We start from the raw sequence: 20,633 nt of genomic DNA, 5'->3' as shown, positions 1-20,633 counted from the left end.
GTGTTGAGAGTTCACACTCAACTTCATGTGATCATGTGTGCATAGCACCATCACGTGATCATATGTGCATAGCACTAACCTAATAGAGTGCTATAAAGGAAAGGGTTAGATCCCCTAACCCTAACCCTAAATGGGTTTGTATATGTTCTACATTTTCAACTAAATCTAGTGTACAGTTAATCATTTGTGGTGTGCTCTCTAACTGTGCCCTCTCTCCTCATCTCCACTCTTCTCCTCTCCCCTCTTCATATTTTGTCAACATTGTTGTATTCAAAGGAGCTGCTGATCCACTTGGGGCTCTTCCTTCAATAGCTGAGATGAGCTTGATGGGACTAGCATTGTATTCGAAAAGGATTGGCTTGTTGGATTCTTCTCGTCACACCCGAAGGAGGAGGATCGAGTAAGGTATACAAAGAAGAATAGCGCTCATTACAACAAGGAGGTTGTGGACTGTTCAAAGGGTTGCGAACAAGCAGCTAGCTGGAGCATGGCGTTGAGTCGACTAGCGAGGATTAGGTGCCGTCACGCATCTACAGCCCGTGAGCTACGTCGGGTACAAGGGGTTTTTGAGTACCGGTCGTGAGTTGTGGCACCAACTAGTAGCACATCGAGTAGTAGCAAAGGGCCGCGAGCTTTGCTCAGTCCCGTGCAGGATAGATGCACAGCAAGTGGACTTCTTCCCACTCACAGTGTCGCGAACAAATTGAAGGGGCTAGACAGGGAGGTGGGAGGAGGGGGGTGCAATTCGTAGGGAGAGGCAGTCTCTAATCTTTTAACATATTAATAGGTAATGCTGACAACAAGATGGAAATTCATCAAACTAGATACCAATTAGTGCACATTGAAAAAATAGATCATGTATTATCCACATAATATTGTTCAGTTGATTTAAAAAAGGTTCTAAGCATGACTAGCTAAGGCACAAATTACAATTCTGCTCACCTGGAAGTGAGCACTCTTGGATGATATTAGCATGCTAACAAAAGTACAGGTCCAATTCTTCAATCTATTTACAAACATTGTGACCCCTAGGACTTGATCTACTTCTTTGAGAATGTCAAAGTTCTTAGGTGCATTGAATTATCACATGATGTAATCTACAAGATTTGTCTCGATATACTAATGACAATTAAACACTTCAGTATGAGGTTTTTAACGCTCCATATAACTTATGCCTTGCTTGAACCTCCTCTTCAAGAGCTGTAAATTTATCTTTTCCCTCTAAGTAATTTAATTTTCCAACACAAAATAAATCTTGCAAAAATAGGAGACAATTTTAAAAAGTTTATAAAAACTTCGGTTCTACTCTTTCTTCTAAGGGCAGTGCTCTCAACACCCTGTGCCTGTCCGTTCAATGACATGTTGAGATATGTGGGTGTTGTTGCAGCTGAGTTCTCATCAGATTGGGGAGCTAGATTGGACAAAATTAGGGTCCCCCTTGGATCTCTTAAAGCAAAAGGAAGCACATCTTACCGAGGTTAAGCCTCCTGTGGAAGAGAAACCACCCTGAAAAAACAAGGCACTGGGAACCAAGGATACTAGGGCTTCTTCCAAGGAAAAGCAACCTGCGCCACAAGCCATAGAGGACAAGGAGGAGGAAGAAATGGATCTGCAACAAGTCCCTAGGCATTTCAAGGATTACATGGTACATGATCGCAAGATACTCTTGGAGTAGGCTAAAAGGTCAGCCGAGCAAGGAGACCAAAATGGGTATGATGGTCCAGCAAAGGTTAAGGAGGTGGACCTTGCTAATGAAGGTGAAGACCCTAAACTAGCCTATATAGCCGATGATCTAACCCTCGAGTAAGAGCATGCCTTGCTTGCTCTGCTGCATGAATTTCAAGACTGTTTTGCCTGGAAATATATGGACATGAAAGGCATGCCACTAGAAGTTGTACAACAAACCATCCCTATGATGGAAGATATCAGACCAGTGCGGCAGTGACCCTATTCGATGAATCCAAAGTATGTGATGATTGTCCAAGAAGAAATACAAACACAGATCAACGACGGGTTCATTTACGAGATCGAGCATACAATCTGGGTTTCCCCTATGGTCATAGTGTTGAAAAGGAATGGAAAGGTTAGAGTATGCGTTGATCTCAAGAAAGTGAACGGCGCGACTTGCAAGACCATTACCCGCGCTGCCCTTTACGGAGCATGTCTGGAGAGAGTTGCAGGCAAAGAGGCTTATAGCTTCTTGGATGGGTTCTCAGGATAGCAAGGCATGTGCTTGCTCAGGGGTCAGGTTGTTGTCTATATAGACCAGTTTAGGGTCTTAGCCTTCGTTGGCAGGGTACACTTCCTTGACCTTAGCGAGACCGTCATAACCATATTGGTTCCCTTGCTATGCTGATTGTTTAGCTTGCTCCAGAAGTATCTTGTGATCTTGGACCGTGTAAGCATTAAAGTGCTTAGGGACTTGGCATAAATCAAGTTCACCTGCTGATTGTTTAGCTTGCTTTAGAAGTATCTTGTGATCTTGGACCATGTAAGCATTGAAGTGCTTAGGGACTTGGCATAAATCAAGTTCACCTTCCTCATTGTCCTCCAAGGCTTTTAAGGTGGATTACTATTGTCTTAGTGTCCTTGGCCTTTGAGGCCTTGCTTTCTTGAGATGTATTAGTTTCTGAAGGGGCCTTAACCCCTAGTCACATTAATTGGGGCCCGGCTAAGGGCGTGATTAAACACCGCTCAACACCTGCCCAAGCGAGAAAAAGCATGGGCAGGGCCTGGAGCCCCTCCCTCAGGACCTCCACGAGGGGGAATGAGCGGGGTTGACGGTTTTTACGGTAGGCAGCCTAGAAGGAAGTTTTCCTTTTCTAAGCCCTCGTTAAGCCATGTGTCGTGATTATAGGCGTTGATTTTTATGAAGATCCAAGGGTTTGAAACGTGCTTTCTAGAAAAGAAAAACTTTTTTGAGCTCTCCTTTTCTAGAAAACTTTTGTGAGCTCTCCTTAAGCCACGTGTATAACTTTAGGCCCTTGATTTTAGATTGATCTAAAGGACTAAAACACCCCTTCCAAATTTGACCCAAAAGCATACTTTTTTATTCATTCTTCCCACAAATCTATTATATAAGGAGGGAGATAATTACATGTTTTCTTTCTTGCCATCACTTGATTGCGTGATTGCTGGACAAAGCTCACGATCTTGCTACTGAAACTCCAATTGGATAATAGTGAGGATTCAGGCCCAATTTGGAGTTAGAGCCATGATGAAAAGGCTGCGAACCGCAACCTAGTTCCGGGAAGGAAAGTGCTCGGAGAGTGGCGAGGGGTGGGAAGAGAGTGTTGAATGAGTCGAGTGGTGACTGGTAAATGGTCACCAAGGTGAAATGAAGGTTGATGTATGATGATAAGCTAATAGATGATGGAGTACGCTTCAATGGCGAAGGACGCCACCCAGCTGGGGCTAGCTCCTTCTCTTGCTACTACTGCTGCACTTCTCTCCCCAGTTTGCTGCACCATATCTTCCCCGCTTTCACTCTCCCCTACACGACCCTCAATCACCCACAAGCTCCTTGCTTCTCATCGCCTCCCCCCTTCTCACCTTTCCTTCCCCCCCCTCTTTGGATTCGCCCCTCCCGCCCTTTTCGCTTCCCTTCCTGCCTTCGCAAGCGCGCAGATCGTTGAGAGTGGTGGCGCGACCGTTGAACCCGCACGGACCGTTGCTGGAACGGAAGCGGTCGCCGAGGGCAGTTTGTTAGTGAATATTTTGGGCTCTGCCGCTTTCGTTGGGTTGGCGCTACTGACGATAGGGGTACTTGTCGTTTCCACCTCTTATGAATATGCGAATTTTGGCTTCCTGATCGAAAAGCGCCGTTGCCCTCTAAACAATGTCTTATTGCTTTAGTAACCAGGGATTTGAGTAGGTAGAAGAGAAATGTATCGTGGTTCGATGCCGTTTCCAATGTAAAGAGATGACAGGCAATATAGTAGACATTCCAAACCAGTTGCCTGACCTGTTCTGCCTATAAATAGCCTTGCTTTGTCCTTTTCATGGAGTGTCCTTTCAGGGGCTGCTGCTTCCAGTAAGCTCTTCCAGGGCCATACACAGCCCTTCCATGCAGCCACATAGCCCATGTGGCAGCCCTCTCTCTCTCTCTCTCTCTCTCTCTCTCTCTCTCTCTCTAAAGATCTTACTTTGTGTAGCATTAATTTCCTTTTCATTCATTGCCATCTTCCCTAACAACCTGTGCCTTGCTTCCACTAGGATCGATAAGGGACCAAGCTCCCAAAAAATCAATGGCTTAAAGTCTCTCTCAACTTATATGGGTCATCATGAAAATCTAGTGAGCATGAGTGGACAAGTGATCACTGTCCACCTTTTGACCAATAACGGTCAATTCATCCTTTAACCTTTTATCTTCACCAGGTGTTCACTTGGTCATCTTCCGCTATCTTCAGCATGAACAGTTGTTTTCTAAGTGTCACTTTTATTGTCTCATATAATTCACACAAAATCATTTATCCGTCACCGCCTCCCTCTGTGTGTGTGTGTGTGTGTGAAGATTTCACAAAAAAAAAGTGTTTGTTTATTGATTTCACAAAAAATGTGTGTGTGTGTGTGTATTGAAGTAAATCTTATGAATACCTTCCAGTCAAACTGAGAAGGACTCAGACTGTAATCATGAGACTATGTACAAGACATGACATGAAGTAGCGCATGCAAGGAATGCATTCGCCAGGAGGTATGCAGACTTTTTAAAAAAGCCTATAAAGAGCAGCTTGTATCCTGTGGCTTCCTGACGAGAATGTAGCTGCTATTTTTCTTAACTTTCGTTGATCATTCTCAGACAGACAATGGCGGGCACTTTAAAAGTCAGATTGCTCATCAGTGGACAATGACAATGCTGTGCAACAATTGTAAAATGCTGAGTAATTGCTGAGTTTGGCCTTTGCATTTGCCACTTTACGGCGTAAGTCACCCAGCTAGATTTGCCATTAATTTTTCATCAAATCCAGCATATCCGAAAAGAAACAATCCCATGCCCAGTGTGTTAGCATTATATGCATCTCATGTCTACAGTGTACTTGTGTGCACACTGCTCTGAGTGAGGGCTTCTTTGTGGGTGTGCCCGCCCCTCGTGAGGTTCTTTCATTCCCGGTTCCACACTTGTATCTGCCACTAGTTTCCATCGGTCGGAGGCTATTCCTACACTCAGAGGGGGCACCCACGAGACAGGGCCGAAGCGGGGGACAGAGGGGGACAGCTCCTGGCCGACCAACTCCTGGCCGACCAGCTCCTGGCCGACCAGCTGGTCGGCCCAGTTGGCTGGCCGACCCTAGGCCAACTGGACCGACCACCTACCCTGGCCTCCCCTACATAAGGGCCCTTCCCCTTCCTCATTTTGATATCTTCTGGTGCAGCTCCTCAGGCCTCCCTCAGGCTCCTCTAGCCTCATCGCCTCAGGCTCCTGCCTCCTCGCCTCAGGCTCCTGCCTCCTCGCTCCAAGCTCCTCTAGCCTCATCGTCTCAGGCTCCTGCCTCCTCGCTCCAGGCTCCTCTAGCCTCATCGTCTCAGGCTCCTGCCTCCTCGCTCCAAGCTCCTCCAGCCTCCTCGCTCCAGGCTCCTCCAGCCTCCTCGTTTCTAGGCTCCAGCCTCCTTGTGCCCCTATCCTCTGCTCCAGTTCAGCCCCTTCTGCAGCTCCTGTTTCTCATCCTGTTCAGGACTCCTTGTATTACAGTTGCTGCCCTGGTTTATGGGCTGAGTTACAGCAGATCTGTTTGTGGCACATCTTGTTGTCTCTAGTGTTCTCTGTGTCATTCTGTAGCTTCAGTTTGCTTACATCTTCCGCTGCCACTCTTAACACAGTGTGCATCTGCTAAAGCACCTTGACCAAAACTAACAAGGCATGATGCTTTGAATAATAATTGTTATCCCAAAAAGAGCCTTTTGCAAGGCATCGATCCAACCCTCAAAAAACCCACACACTCCTACACTCACACACCATATGGGCAACAGCAAAGCAAGTAAAATTAGGCAGTAGAAAGAGAGCAGAGGGAAAAAAGATAATCGTGACTGTGATATCTTCCTCCTTCCAATAAGCATACAACATTCTAGCATCCTGGAACTGTGCTTACCGGTCTTCTGACAGCTTTCCTTGTGTCCATGCTACGCACATGGCAGCCTGCAGACTGCCCATGTGGCAGCCCTGCATATTCCCTCATATCTGCTGCATTGGCATCCCATTTCTCTGCCAACATGGCATCTTCCATATACTGCTGGTACACACCCGTGTCCTCCTCATTTGGGGGTGCACAGGTGGGAAGGTGACCCAGATAAACCCAGCAGACAGGTGATATTGAAACTTAAGATTTCTGATGGAGGATTAGAGGCATGCTGCTGAAGAAGTTTGATGTCTTGGGCAAAGATATGTGTCAGAGTCTGAGAAGCCATATGATAGAGAGTAATTTGGTTCCTTGGTTGGCTCAGTTTCAAACATGACTAAGGCCCATTCTGAGCTTGCATCTAGGGATAGTTGGGAGGAGTTCCAAGGTTTCTGGATGATGGGTGCCGTTGGAGGATGATAGGGCTGAACTAGGCCCAGGATGGTTGATACCTTACAATATCTGGCATGTTCCAAGACTTGGATGGACAAGGCCACTGATAGGGTGCTGGAATGATACCATTGCTCCAGACTTGATCCAGTTGTTTGTGTACGATGCCAAGCAAGACCTAGAGGTACAAGAGGTGCAGCTTCATGGACCCGACCTTGACGACATCTTCAACATGTTCCTGAAAGCTTCTGCATGGAAGCTGAAGGAGGTTCTCTTCAATAGAGTGGGTATACGGCCACGAGTGACGTTTAGAGGTGTTGGAGTGTTAGGGTCAATGCCGCACGTGAGCCGAAATGACGACAAAGGGGTTTGAAATCTATAGCAATATGGGTGACCATGGTGCCCCATGGGCACATGGAGAGGCTGCCACATGGAAGCAGCAACAGATCCTTCTTAGTTATTTTAGAGCATCCACATGGGCCACCCTTGTGAGTATCATTGGCTGACTACCAGCCCACATGTAGGGCTAGAAACAAGCACCCATACATGGCACCAAAGGGCTGGGCAAAGGCTAGCACAAGCAGCAGCAAGAGTGCGGGCTGGGCATTTATAGGCGTCGTCCCAGGTCGGGTGCAGCAGAAGGTGGGACAGAAGACGGGCCCAGACCAGGTGAGCAGTGGAACAGACCAGGTCGGCTGGTCCGGGTCAGCAGATTGATGGGTTCCATCGCCTCTAAATAAGCCTGTTCATGGACAGTTCTGTAGTTCATCTTAGCAGCAGTCCTCAACCAATCTGGGGCACCGCTTGGTGCATACTGCCAGCAGGTAAGAGAGCACAAGTGTGAAGGAGGGAGCAGCCGAAAAAGTTCAACCTACAGTACTTGCAGAAGGTCACTATAGCTCATGGAGGAGTGCCAGGGCAGAGTTAGGAGCAAAACTAGTGTTCTCCGCAGTGCATCCAGGGCATTACGTTGCTGCATGGTGACAGTTCTCCTGCGAGCTATCTGCAGCAGGTTTTAGCTCAGTTTTGGGAAATACACCTCAAGATATCCTGCATGTTCTACTGCTGTCTATTACTCCAAATCTAAGTGCTTGTGAGTTTTTCCTTGTGCACACATATTGTTCTAAGTTGCGTCACAGTTTCCCCTTGGTTCTTGAGATTCTTCTGTTGCACACAATTACTAGTTAGGTATTTATCTGTGAGATACCAGATGAGGTTTCTTTAACAAGGGAGGTGAGGCCTAAGATCAGGGAAATATTCTATTGCAGTTTTGCTGAATCAGCAATCTTGTTATTGAACCATTAGCTGATTGCAATAGTAATTAAACTAGGTTATCTCTGAGACACTGTTTGTGTACATTAGAGTCTAGAATGGGGACATCCATGTCCCACAAAATGCAAAATCTGTTGGAATACCCATTTGGCCTAGGTGGGCACACCACCTTTCGTAAGGAAGCTGTGCAATTTTCAGCAAGAGTGAAGCCAAATATTGTGTCACGATCTGTGACGTATTCCTTTCTCTATACCTTAGACTTATGGATGGTTTGATGAATGGACACTTGTGGAAGGGTATGCCCTTTCGATGGGACACTTCATATGAGGCACAACCCTTCACAAGAGACATTCTATTGAAGAGACACTACCATTGTAACGTACCCTCTCATCAAGGGTCACACCCTTCACAAGGGGTACACACCTCTTCATGCACATACACTTTGGAGTACACACCTCTTCACTCTCTATATAAGAAAGGCCCAACTGTATGGATGACACACTACAGACACTCAAGCAATACAAATATTCCTTGTTCTCTGCTATTTCAGTCTCCTTTCTGTTCCTTAGCACATTTCTAAATATAGTAAATCTTACAGTGGTATCAGAGCAAATTTCGCTCCTACCTGTAGGAAATGCCCCCCACCTTCTAGCGCCTATCTGATACATATTTACTTCCGCTAGAAGGATATCCACGTACTTTGGTGCATGGAAGAGATGGAGAGAATGAGTGTTAAAATTCTTAGCGCCAACCAACCCGCCCTTTTGTCTTCTACCAACTCGACATCAGGACCTCCTGCAACTTGCAATTGATGCTGTACTCTTTCCAGCCCGAAGCCCACCGCTGATACACGCTTTTCAGCACAGTCTGGCAGATCTAATCTATGCCAGGTGGATTCTTTCCATTCTTTTTCTAAGGATTTGCTTTCATACTGTTATTTGCTGCTCATTATCAAATTACAGCAAATGAAAGCCCCTTCCTTAAAGCATGGAAATCCCTGGTAATGCCTTAGTCCCTTCAGGACACCTCAGGCATCATCTATCACACAATATCATGTTCAAATTGCAGACCCAGCCCATTTCGGAGCTTTTGCATCGTGGGTCTTTTGTGTCACGTGCCCTTCCAGTGTTTTGGACCACATCCTATGTCTTCTGCATGAGGCACTTCAATTACATTACTTCCTAGCATAGTCCAGGTTGTGTTTCACGAGACACGTAGATACCCAAAACCCGATATTGCTCACGAGTTTGCTGTCCATCTTTGGAGAGACTTTTACCCCTCAGCTTCAGCATCTCCAGGGTACTCTCCACCTCCTTCAGCTCCCAGATATCCTCTTGCACAGGTTTAACCTTCCCCAAGACAGTATTTACACTCTAAAGGCACTCCTTCTCCTGGATATCCTTCGCTCCCGATAGCAGCTCCTTATCCCTTCTCAGATCCGTGGACTCAGCAACCTACCCCTGTACTCTCACGAGCAGCAACACCCATTTCGGCATCTTTGGTGTTACCTCAGACAAGACCTCCTTTACCAGACTTCCACGAGTGGTTCCATCCTGCCTCGCCTGCCCCCCTCCAACATGAGCAATTTCAGGGAGCAGCCCGGATCTTCTTCAAGGAATGGTACAAACTAGAGTGCAAGTTCGTGCTCTTCTCACAGGGACCTCAGATATGTCGCAACGCTCGCGTGCAGCCTTTCCGAGGATAAGCGACTCAAGTCAAAAAAAGACCCCTGAAGTCAACATACAAGGCGATGCATTACTTTAAATTTCTCAGCTTCAAGACAACATCTCCAACTTGGTCCAGAAAGTCCAACGACTCCAGGATTCTCACAGTACCACACACACAGAGGATGACATGATCCACCAGACAACTATGTGGACTCGTTCCCACCAGAGGTAGAAAACACTGAACTCCGTGCCCTCTACCGCTTACTCCAAGCTTCCAAAACTAAAAGACTTGACATTAAACTTCTGGAAGCCTACACTGGTCAACGAAATCGCCGAACAGTTGACCAATGGCTTGCAAAACTGCGCATGTACTTTGATACTATTGACCTCACTGAAGGCAAAAAGATTGCCTTGGCAGCCTCCCTCCTCAAGGATACAGCTTTCCTATGGTGGCAACGATGCTTAAAGGACGGCAAAAGTGTGTTAACTTGGGAACGTTTTGAACACGTGCTTTGTAAGCAGTTCATACTTGCCAATGCGGACTTCCAAGCACGTTCAAAACTCCGACAGTTGGAGCTTGCATAGCATTTTTCAATCTTGGTCTGCAAGTGCTTCCTCCAAACTCATAGGCTCCTTTACTTCTGCATCTCTCAGTTCACCACATTGGTGTTGGAGATCGATATTGCCTTCATGCTTTCATCTCAGGCCTAAATCCCTCGTTATGCATTGATGTCCTCAAAGCAAACATCACCGCCACAGCTGGTGCTATTGCTTACGCAGAGCGCATTACCGATTTTTAAAACACAGGGAAGCAGAGTTCTAATAGAACACAGAACTCTGCTATGGCCAAGGGTGCTCGCTCTCAAGATAACCCCAAGTTCAAAAAAAACTTGGGTAATCAAGGTCAGCGACAGTCTCAAGATCCCCACAAGTCTCAGAAATCGTATGCTGGATCCCAACAGAAGCACTCCTCCAAGGATTGCGCCTCTTCCTCTTCACAAAGTCATGACCGTCATCACCAACATAAAGGTGCGGTCCTTGACAAGAAGAACAACTCCAGCACAAAAGGACTTTGTACCATCTGCACGGGCGACCATAGATGGTTCGATTATCCAAAGCGACCAAAGCAAAATTCCAATATGGAACCTAGTACTTCCCAAACAAAGATGCTACCCCAACACAAGACAAGAAAGGCAAAGCTGTTCGAATGGCAAATACCATCCACATGAGCCTTGCGAGCAACTCCGAACCTTCCTTGGCCACTCAAGTACTTTGCGTCCAAGGATCGATTTGAGGAACAACAGTTACTATCCTCATCGACAGTGGCTGCTGTCATAACATGCTAGCTAGTTCTATGGTCGAAAAACTTCGGTTGACCACCAGTCCTAGTCCCATGGACTATCAGATTGAACTCGCAAATGGAACTACATCTTTGTGCAACACCAAGATCAAAAACCTGTCCTTTTGCATACAACATTATACGGACAAGTTGAACTTCGACATCATGCCTCTTTCTTGGTACGATGTCATCCTCGGACAACAGACAATAGTGGCTCTACGACTATGATCCATCAATCAGTTTTTGCAGCCATACTATCCAGTTTGTCCACCAGGGAAAACTTATTGAGCTAACTGGTTCTAGGGACTCTCCTTCAACTCCATTTGCCTCTGCCCTACAAGTAAAGAAGTGGGTTCGTAAACGCTGTTGGTTACGGCAGTAGAGGAGACACCAACAAAGGATCCTCCTGAGTACCTCAACCAAGCTTTCTTTTAGCCTTACCTGGATATTTTTCCACAGGAATTGCCAAAGCAGCTACCACCTCGACGACCAGTGGATCACCCAATCGAACTTATTCCTGGCAGTAATTCACTGTCAAAACCTCCATATCGGGTTTCTTACACTCAAAATGAAGAAATCCAAAGACAGGTGACCGACTACTCGACAAAGGTCACATTTGGCCCAGTCGTAGTCCTTTTGGATCTCTCGTACTACTTGTGGAAAAAAAGAATAAGTCAATGCACCTCTGCATTGACTACCGAGCCCTCAACAAGCTCACTATAAAAAACAAGTATCCATTGCCTCGCATTGATGACCTCTTCGATCAACTTCTACACGCAACACAATTCTCAAAGATTTATCATCAAATTCGCATACGAGAAGGCGATGAGTACAAGACAGCTTTTTCGAACAAAGTATACTGATCCAAACACGTTTAAGACGAATTTCGTTTGGGCAACGTTTGTGGCCGACCTCAAAGTCCGTTTTCTCCCACCCCAATATCTACTTAACTTGGAGGATGAGTTTGGTCGTCTCTCCCAGAATGGTTTGCCTGTGTTGACATACAGTAACAAGGTCATCACACTGGCACAACAGTTGGGTGTGACGGAGAGCGCCAAGATAAAGCAATTCATTCGAGGATTGGACATGAACATACGTTTTACCATTCGGAACTTCGACCCGTCGGATTACGAGCGGGCGTTGACTCTCGCACAGAATCAGGAGATGATGCTGAACGGGGGAAAGCCCAAGCAGGTCCAGAAAGATTCCAAAGCCCCGCAACAGTCAAACAACACAACCGGTAAGGAACAGAAGAAGGACAACCAGTTCCAAAAGAAAGACGGCCAGGCTTCTAGTCAAAAGGAGTCTAAGCCAAAGATGACTCCGGATGAGAAGGCTGAAGCAAGTATTACGGGAAGCTATCTACAGCCCGACGAGCAGAAGCGGTATTAGCAAGAACATTGCTGCTTTCATTGCCAGCACATCGTTGGGCATGGCAAGAAGGATTGTCCAAAGTGGCTTGTCGAAAAGGTTGCGAAAGCACCTACTGCGTTCGTCACCAATGTATTAGCTCTTCCAGCCCTGTCTCCATGCTCAGCTACGAATGCCGTCTTCCCTGCTTTGAACGCTGTTCCCACGGTGGTCTTTTAAGGCAAGAAGGAGGACGACTTATCAGATCAAAAGAAGGCGCGCATTCAAGCGTACGGCACAGCTAACGGGCATCAGTTTATTGCCATGTTCGACATGGGGAGTTCAAAAGATGCCATCTCCCCTCAGCTTGCCAAGACAGTGGGATGCACCTTGGTGCCTCACGAGCTTGCAGTGGACAGGTTCACGCCCGGCTTGCCATAAGGCCATCCAGTTCACTTTTTCAATTCAAAAGGCCATGTTTACGCGGGATTTTATATTGACTCCTTTGATGGGGTGTGACATGATCCTCCGGATTCCGTGGTTCTGTGAGCATGTTCCGACACCTTCACAATTGTGGAAGGTTTATCTGAGCCCGCCGTGATACGCGGTGATCGGAGCATACCAAGGATTCCATTAATCTCTCATATTCAAGTAGGTCGCGCCGCCCACAAGGGTGCCATGTGTGTACTTGTCTATGTCCAATGCCAGATCACTGTAGTTCAAGCTGCTCCTCCGATGGAGCAAGCAATGGTGGATCTTCTCCAAGCGTTCAAAGACATCATGCTCCGGGACGATTTGCCACCCCAGCTACCTCCCAACCGATCGGAAGACCATCGCATCGATCTACTTCCGGACTCGACACGTCCAAGTAAGTTTCCTTAATGACTTTCAAAGTCTATGGAGGGGGAGTTAGAGCAGCAATTGTCTCAATTACTACGCGCAGGGTTTATTAGACCTTCTTCGCCTTTTGCTGCTCCCATTCTATTTGTGGCAAAGAAGGATAAGTTCGCACGACTATGTGTCGACTACATAGCACTCAACAAACTTACGGTGAGCAACAAGTTTCCTATGCCCCGGATCGAGTACATCTTGGAAAGACTCAATGGTGTAAGATTTTTTTCAAAGATTGATCTCAAGAGTGGCTACCATCAAGTCCGGATTTTTGAAGTTGACATCTCAAAGATAGCTTTCCGAACTGAGCGAGCTCATTACGAGTTCGTCGTCATGCCCTTTGGTCTGAAGAATGCACCACCAACATTCAACAAGATGATGTCCCGGGTATTCGCAAAGTATATTGGGAACTGTCTGTTCATCTTTCTCGATGATATCCTTATCTTTTCCGCGACAGCTGAGCAACATATTAAGGATGTGCGATGTGTCCTACAGTTATTACGTGATAACCAGCTATATCTCAACACAAAGAAAAGTGAATTCGGATTGCTGGAAATTTAGTATTTGGGCTACATCGTTAGTGCTCAAGGGATTCGATTGGAGCCTGAGAAGATCCAAGCTATCACAAGTTGGGCTGTGCCCACGATGGCTCAGGAGATCCGATCCTTTGTGGGTTTGTGTCAAGCATACAGCTCGCACATGGAGGGTTTCTCAACATACGCAGCTCCTCTTACAGATTTACTCAAGGGGATAAAGACACGCAGACAAAAAGTTCAAGTCACAGGCAAAGCTTTGCAGGCCTTCCATGTCTTGCAATGGTTGGCCACGACAGCACCAGTTATGAAGATCGCCTCTTGGGATGATCGATTTTTGGTAATCACAGACGCTAGCAATGTTGCCATAGGGACAGTTTTACACCAAGAAGATAGGCTTGTGGCATACTACAGCAGAAAGCTTAACAATGCCGAAAAGAACTATTTAGTGTATGATAGAGAGCTCCTCGGTGTCATCCAGGCATTAAAACATTGGAAGCCTTTTCTATACGGGCTGACTTTCACGGTGAAGACAGATCAGCAAGCCCTTAAGTGGCTTCAGACAATGCCTAGTACGCAATGGAGTGATCGGCAGCAGCGGTGGAGTCAGATATTGCAATAGTTTGGGGGAATGAGTGATCGAGTACGTTCCCGAAAAAAACAACCCCGTTGCAGACGCTCTCAGTCGGAAAGGTTCCATCCAAACCATTGAGCAGGCCACTGTGCTCGAAATCAAAGTAAAGGATCTTGATAGCATGAAGGCACAATACGCGGAGTCAGCAGAGTTCGGCACGCGGTTTCAGTTAGCCACGACGCTTGCTCCAGGCCATTACTCATTAGAGGACAGTTGGCTTTTCTATAAGAAAAGGTTATGTGTACTCAAAGACAAACGACAGGTGCTTCTTCATGATGCCCATGACGCCCTTACCGGTGGTCACAGAGGTAGCAACGGGACTTTGGAGAAGTTGGAGCGCTATTTCTATTGGCCAAAGATGCGGAAGGACATATACGGCTTGTGCAGAATTGTCAAATATGCCAAAAGGTCAAGGCTTCCCACAAGAAAGCGGGAGGCTTACTTATGCCACTGCCAATCCCCGACAGTCCTCTCCAGGACATAGGTATGGATTTCGTGGGACCACTTCCAGCATCTGCAGGTACTCGTAATACTCAATGTCTTACTATCGTTTGTCGCTTTAGTAAATATTGTATGCTCATTCCGTGCAAACAAACGGCCAGCGCTGAAGATGTAGCTCGCCTGTTTATCAAGTATTGGTATCCCATTGGAGGGTTGCCAAAGACCATCACATCCGACAGGGACTCCAAGTTTACATCTAACTTTTGGCGAGCCTTGTTTGATAATTTTGGTGCTAAGCTGTAGATGTCCAGCGCTTTCCATCCGCAATCGAACGGCGAGATGGAAAAGTATAATGGTATGGCATTTGATATTTTGAAATCATATTGTCATGATGCTCAGGGAAAGTGGGAGCAGTTTCTTCTGCTTGTGCCGGCCATTCTAAACGATACCTATTCTTGGAGTATTGGTCGCAGACCTTATGAAGCGGCGTGCGATTTACCTCACTCCTCACCTGGATGGTGTCTCCATCTCTTGAAGCCAACAAAACCACCGAATCCATGGCAGAGATTACGAAGTCCGTGAAAAGCCGCATCGCCAAAGCTCAAGCATTGTATACACGCCAAGCTAATAAATCCAAACGAGATGTCCAGTATAAAGAGGGTCAATGGGTGTATTTACGCATTATCAAGCAACGATTGAAGCAGGTGGGCAAGCGATGCCCTAAGCTGTGCTTCAGGAGCTTCGGACCATTCCCTATTATTCAAAAGATCAACGATGTCTCAATGAAGTTACGCCTACCAGACAGTTGGTACCCATGAAGCAGTGTGGTTGGACGAAGATTTTTTCCAGGAGTTTCCCCAAATATTGGCGGACTACTTGGAAGCAATGAACCTACCGCCAAGTTAAGAACGAGGGAATGTCACATGCACCCCTGCACTTGGGTGCAAGGTGACACATTGGCTACATCGACAAGTGCATTATAGTTCCCAGATAGGACATTTTGTCATATGTTGTGACCCCTTTGTGAGCCCTTGTCGAGGGACAGTCAGGCACAAGCTACGTAGGTCAGTCTCTCAGCCTTAGGTCAAGTCAGTAGTCAATTCTTGTTCACTAGTACCCACTGGAGAACAGTAGGTTAAGTGGTTCTATCTTATAGTTTAGGTCTTAGCCTAGGTTAGGAGTCCCTTTAGGGTCCCCAAAGGCTGGACAGGTAAGCAGGGAAGGCAGCCTGCAAAGGCTACCCAAAAACTCCCCTGGCAAATGAGCCAGGGAGGGCTTTTTATAGGCTGGTTGTAGGCCAGCCAGTCTGTAAAACAGACTGAGTCGGTCTGTCTACAGACTGGGTTGGCTCAGTCCAGCCCTATAAAAAGGCCCCTTGGCTGCCCTGTTTTCTCATTCAGTTTGCTCCTGCCTTCAGTCCTTCTACAGCTCCACTTCAGCCTCCGTGCACCCCCTGAGATCCTCAGATCTGGCCCTGCTCTAGCCTCAGTCCCTTGGCCATCAGTTCAGCCTGATCTGAAGGTGACCACGCAGCACAACAGTCGGAGGTTTGGATCAGCAAACGGAGAGAGGTTTGGACATTGTTTCCTCAGCTTTCTCAGCTCTCTTTTACAAGTTTACACAGCTCACTCTCAGCTCTATATTTCAGTCATCTCTCAGTTCTCTCATAGGATCTATCACTTCTAGTTTTCACTCTCACTCATGCAGTAACCCTGCATTCCAGTAGACAACACAAGCCTCTTCCTTGCCTTGCAGAAGCGTTCTACATCGTCAGTGTGGACAGCATCAAGGTCTCGGTATTGGTCGGCGTTGCCTCTCAAGTCTTTGGGTCTGCTATACATGTGCACAGTGAGCTCTTCAAAAGCGTGACTTGTGCTCTCTTGAAGAGTGTTCTTTGTATTTCTCAGTTCTCCAAGTATAAAGCAACTTCTCCCCTAATTGGGGGAGGGGGCCCTCAGTGGGTACAGGACCCAATCGGTTGTTGACTGTACTCTCTCTCTACCCTCATCTCCTTTCTCTCTCTATGGTAAACAACGTTCATTCCTCGCTAAAGGTTTAAAGAAGGTCCTGCTGTGAATTACACGATCAGATAATCGTTGCATGTTACAGTATCTACCACTCCTTGAGTTTGCTTTTGTACTTCAACATCGAGTGGCCCTAGTTGATCAACTGGTTTAAGAAATGCAAGACAATCTACTCCAAGTCAAGGATCATATGCGAAAAGCGCAAGAGCGGTATCAACGGTTCGCTAACAAACATAGACGTCATCTGGAATTTGAAACTGGTGACGTGGTGTTGTTATTTTTAGCCCCACATCGCTACAAGACGGTTAAGTCTGTGTTTCCTAAGTTGCGACCAAGATACTATGGACCTTTCCGGATCGTCAAGAAAAATTCACCTTTAAGTTACAAATTGGAATTACCACCATTATGGGCTAAAATCCATCCAACATTTCATATCTCTTGGCTAAAGACGTACATCCTAGGCGATGAAGCAGTTCCTCCTGCAGGTGATTATGTCCTAGAAATCGAAGACGATTATGTTCTCCTTATTCCTAAGCATATTTTGGACCATTGACAGCGAGACCCAATGCTCTGGCGAAATTCCTTGCTCTTTGGCGAGATCTGGACGACTCCAATGCTACTTGGCAATCTAATGAAGACTTACAGCAGTATTTTCAGAATTTACCGTGATATTTTCTACACCAGTTCATTATCTCCACCAAGGTCTTATTTTGAGTGGTAGGGGATGTCACGATCTGTGACATTCCTTTCTCTATACCTTAGACTTATGGATGGTTTGATGAATGGACACTTACGGAAGAGTATGCCCTTTCGATGGGACACTTCATATGAGGCACAACCCTTCACAAGAGACATTCTATTGAAGAGACACTACCATTGTAATGTACCCTCTCATCAAGGGTCACACCCTTCACAAGGGGTACACACTTCTTCATGCACATACACTTTGGAGTACACACCTTTTCATGTGTGACTCTTCACTCTCTATATAAGAGAGGCCCAACTGTATGGATGACACACTACAGACACTCAAGCAATACAAATATTCCTTGTTCTCTGCTATTTCAATCTCCTTTCTGTTCCTTAGCACATTTCTAAATATGGTAAATCTAGGATTCTTACACATTGAGGAAAATCCACCACCTCCTCCCAAACCAAGCAACAATGCGTAATCAATGCTTGGTAATCCCGAGTAGGCGACCTAGGCAAGACGTGCACCATTTGCTGCCCATAAAGAGTGGAGAATGCTCCAATAGCATTTGTTTATGCTGCTTATCTGCCATTATAATTTCAAAAAAAACTTAGCTGCATAGTCCACCTTGCGGACAAAACAGCCTCCCAGAGTCCTTGTCAACTAGTTGCCCACATCTGCTGCAAGGGGCATACAACCCAGGAAGAAAATAATCACAGCATGCTTAGCATATTCTCGTACTGGATCCACTATTTCATCAACCTCCACCATGATTCCAACATTAGGAGCAGGGTCCTTCCAATCTTTGCGCGTGTCTTCAAAGCCTTCATGCATTACATCAAACACCAATTGGGCATCATGAGAGGCATGAACAAAAAAACTTATCTGCCATTATAATTTCAAAAAAAACTTAGCTGCATAGTCCACCTTGCGGACAAAACAGCCTCCCAGAGTCCTTGTCAAGTAGTTGCCCACATCTGCTGCAAGGGGCATACAACCCAGGAAGAAAATAATCACAGCATGCTTAGCATATTCTCGTACTGGATCCACTATTTCATCAACCTCCACCATGATTCCAACATTAGGAGCAGGGTCCTTCCAATCTTTGCGCGTGTCTTCAAAGCCTTCATGCATTACATCAAACACCAATTGGGCATCATGAGAGGCATGAACAGGGTCATCCTGACCCGAAATCTGCTTTTTCTTCTTATTCATGTAGATCTTATCATACGAGGATCAGCCATATTGTGAAATGGAAAACCCCAAGCAGTGTGAAAGAGAGACCCAATAAACACAAGGATTTGAAGAGGTAAAAGCCCAAAAAGACAACAGATTATGACCAGGTAGATGTGAGAGATGGGAATGGCATGAAAGAAGGATCCTGTTAGGGAACAATCAGTTCCTCTTAGGGTCCCAACAAAGGTCTCAAGCTCATCTATATCGAGGCCAAACAAGGTTGGTGATGACGGACAACCTTGTTTGACCCCAATGGTGCTCATGATCTCCTATGTGTACCCTGCACCTGTTTGAACCTGACTTGAGTTGAAAGGAAATAAAATCCACAAAAGTAGCTTCAAGCATCCTGTACTAATGACAATGTCTTAGAAAATAGAAAATCATGGTTTCTTGCTTGCAATGTTCATGTTTCTCAAGTCAGTATATCATTTAGTGGTTCTAGATTGATATCAACAACAGTTGGTGTTTTCAAGTCTCTTTTTAAGGGTCTATCTGCCTCAGGAATGTATGCGTATTTGTCATTTTTAAGTTCTTTTAAAACCATTGTTGCAGCTGAGTATTTTTTTGATGCAAATGAACAGGTAATATACCTTGCCGTGTCTGATTTGTTGGATAGAAGAGCAATGGATGAAGAAGCAAAGAAGATAGCTGCAGAATCCAGCACTAAAACAAAGAAGCCAGGGTCTGTCACAGCAAGGGGGGGGGCCAAGGGCTTTGGTACAAGACCACAAGACTAGGAGTGAGTATTAGAGTAACTGTAGAGATGAGCTCAAGGAGGGTGTTGATAGCTTCCAGTCCTGCCCCTCCATCGTAGTATCACTCAATTATTTAACAACTTCTGCGCTGTATGTGGCCCCAAAATGGACTTGGTTCTTGGCAAGGGAGTACTTCATGTAAGTCCAGGAATCCTTAAGTTGTGTGATTGCAGTGTTTAATATTGGCGGCCTGGATGTATTATACAGTTGACAAAATTTGCCAAATTCTGGTCTCAACAATATGGTGCTTGCAATTCAGAGGAAGGACATGACATAGGAGATTGGCTGTGAGCCCAACCACTTAGGCGGGAGGGGGGGTTAGATTGAGATTGTAAAGCTTTACTTTTGGAGGAGAGAGAGAGACATAAGGGGGGGGGCGTAAGGGACTAAGTCAATAGCTTAATGTGTACCCAAGGTGCATCACAGCTCAGTTCGCTGATATCACATGTTTCGTATGAAATGTCATCAAAGGCATAGCACAAACATAGGGTTGTATTTCGCCTGGGCCTGGTTATCCAATTGGTGCACACGCTTCTAACAATATCCACATGGGTGATTTACATAAATTGCATCTGCAACGTGGTTGTATGCAAGGATCTCTGCTAGCGTGAATTAGAAAACTCAAAACTAGGTGTATGCTTTTAGTTCGTATTTTTCTGCAAAATATGCAAAAAAAAAGTATATTCTACTCCAACATTAGGTATGCTTGTAATGAAATCCATTGATATCAATTCCCTCTTCCTTTATAGTATATCTAAAGGCTATAGCTCTCAAGGAAATTTTCTTTGTTCATATTTCACTCTTTGTTAATAAAGACATGATTCTTTGGTTGAAAAGTATTATTTTTGAAGTTTGGCAAAAGGTTTTGTTAAATCTTACATAACTAGGACATTATTGCAACAATCGATCAATATTTTCTTATTTATTTCTCAAAGATTTTGCGCACACCAATGCACGCATAATTTTACGTATAAAACAAATTTTTGTTCACCTTCTCATAAGTTCTAGCAAGTAAAATACTACTTTTGTTATCCAACTTTTGCAATATGTATTGGATCAAAGGGTAAACCATTCTCAATCTCATTAATCATGTCCGGTCTAAGTAAATCATCTGATTATACCATGGCCTATGGATAAGATCATTTGCTACTTTTTTTCCTCCTTACCAGAACAATGTGAACGTCAAAAGATTACCCACATAGAGTTCTCCATGGATTTCCTTTGTCCATTATTCAAATGCAATTGGGAAAATAAATACTTCAAACTATCATGTTTAATCCTTAGGACCAAACCAAAA

General features: G+C 45.5%; 1 protein-coding gene across 1 annotated transcript; it reads left to right on the top strand.

Moving 5' to 3' along the window:
* Positions 1-3,123: 3,123 nt before the first annotated feature.
* On the top strand, positions 3,124-19,959 carry LOC147902562 (uncharacterized). The gene is made up of 2 exons (XM_087373627.1): positions 3,124-3,762; positions 19,163-19,959. Exons 1-2 carry the CDS (start codon positions 3,370-3,372, stop codon positions 19,316-19,318), a joined length of 549 nt encoding a protein of 182 aa, XP_087229753.1. The 5' UTR covers positions 3,124-3,369; the 3' UTR covers positions 19,319-19,959.
* Positions 19,960-20,633: the final 674 nt, after the last annotated feature.

The sequence above is a fragment of the Dipteris shenzhenensis genome, chromosome 4 (assembly GCF_047967505.1).
Source record: "Dipteris shenzhenensis isolate YYH24624 ecotype China chromosome 4, Dip_SZ_1.0, whole genome shotgun sequence".
Lineage (NCBI taxonomy): Eukaryota > Viridiplantae > Streptophyta > Polypodiopsida > Gleicheniales > Dipteridaceae > Dipteris > Dipteris shenzhenensis.
This window is presented reverse-complemented; position numbering and strand designations above follow the sequence as displayed.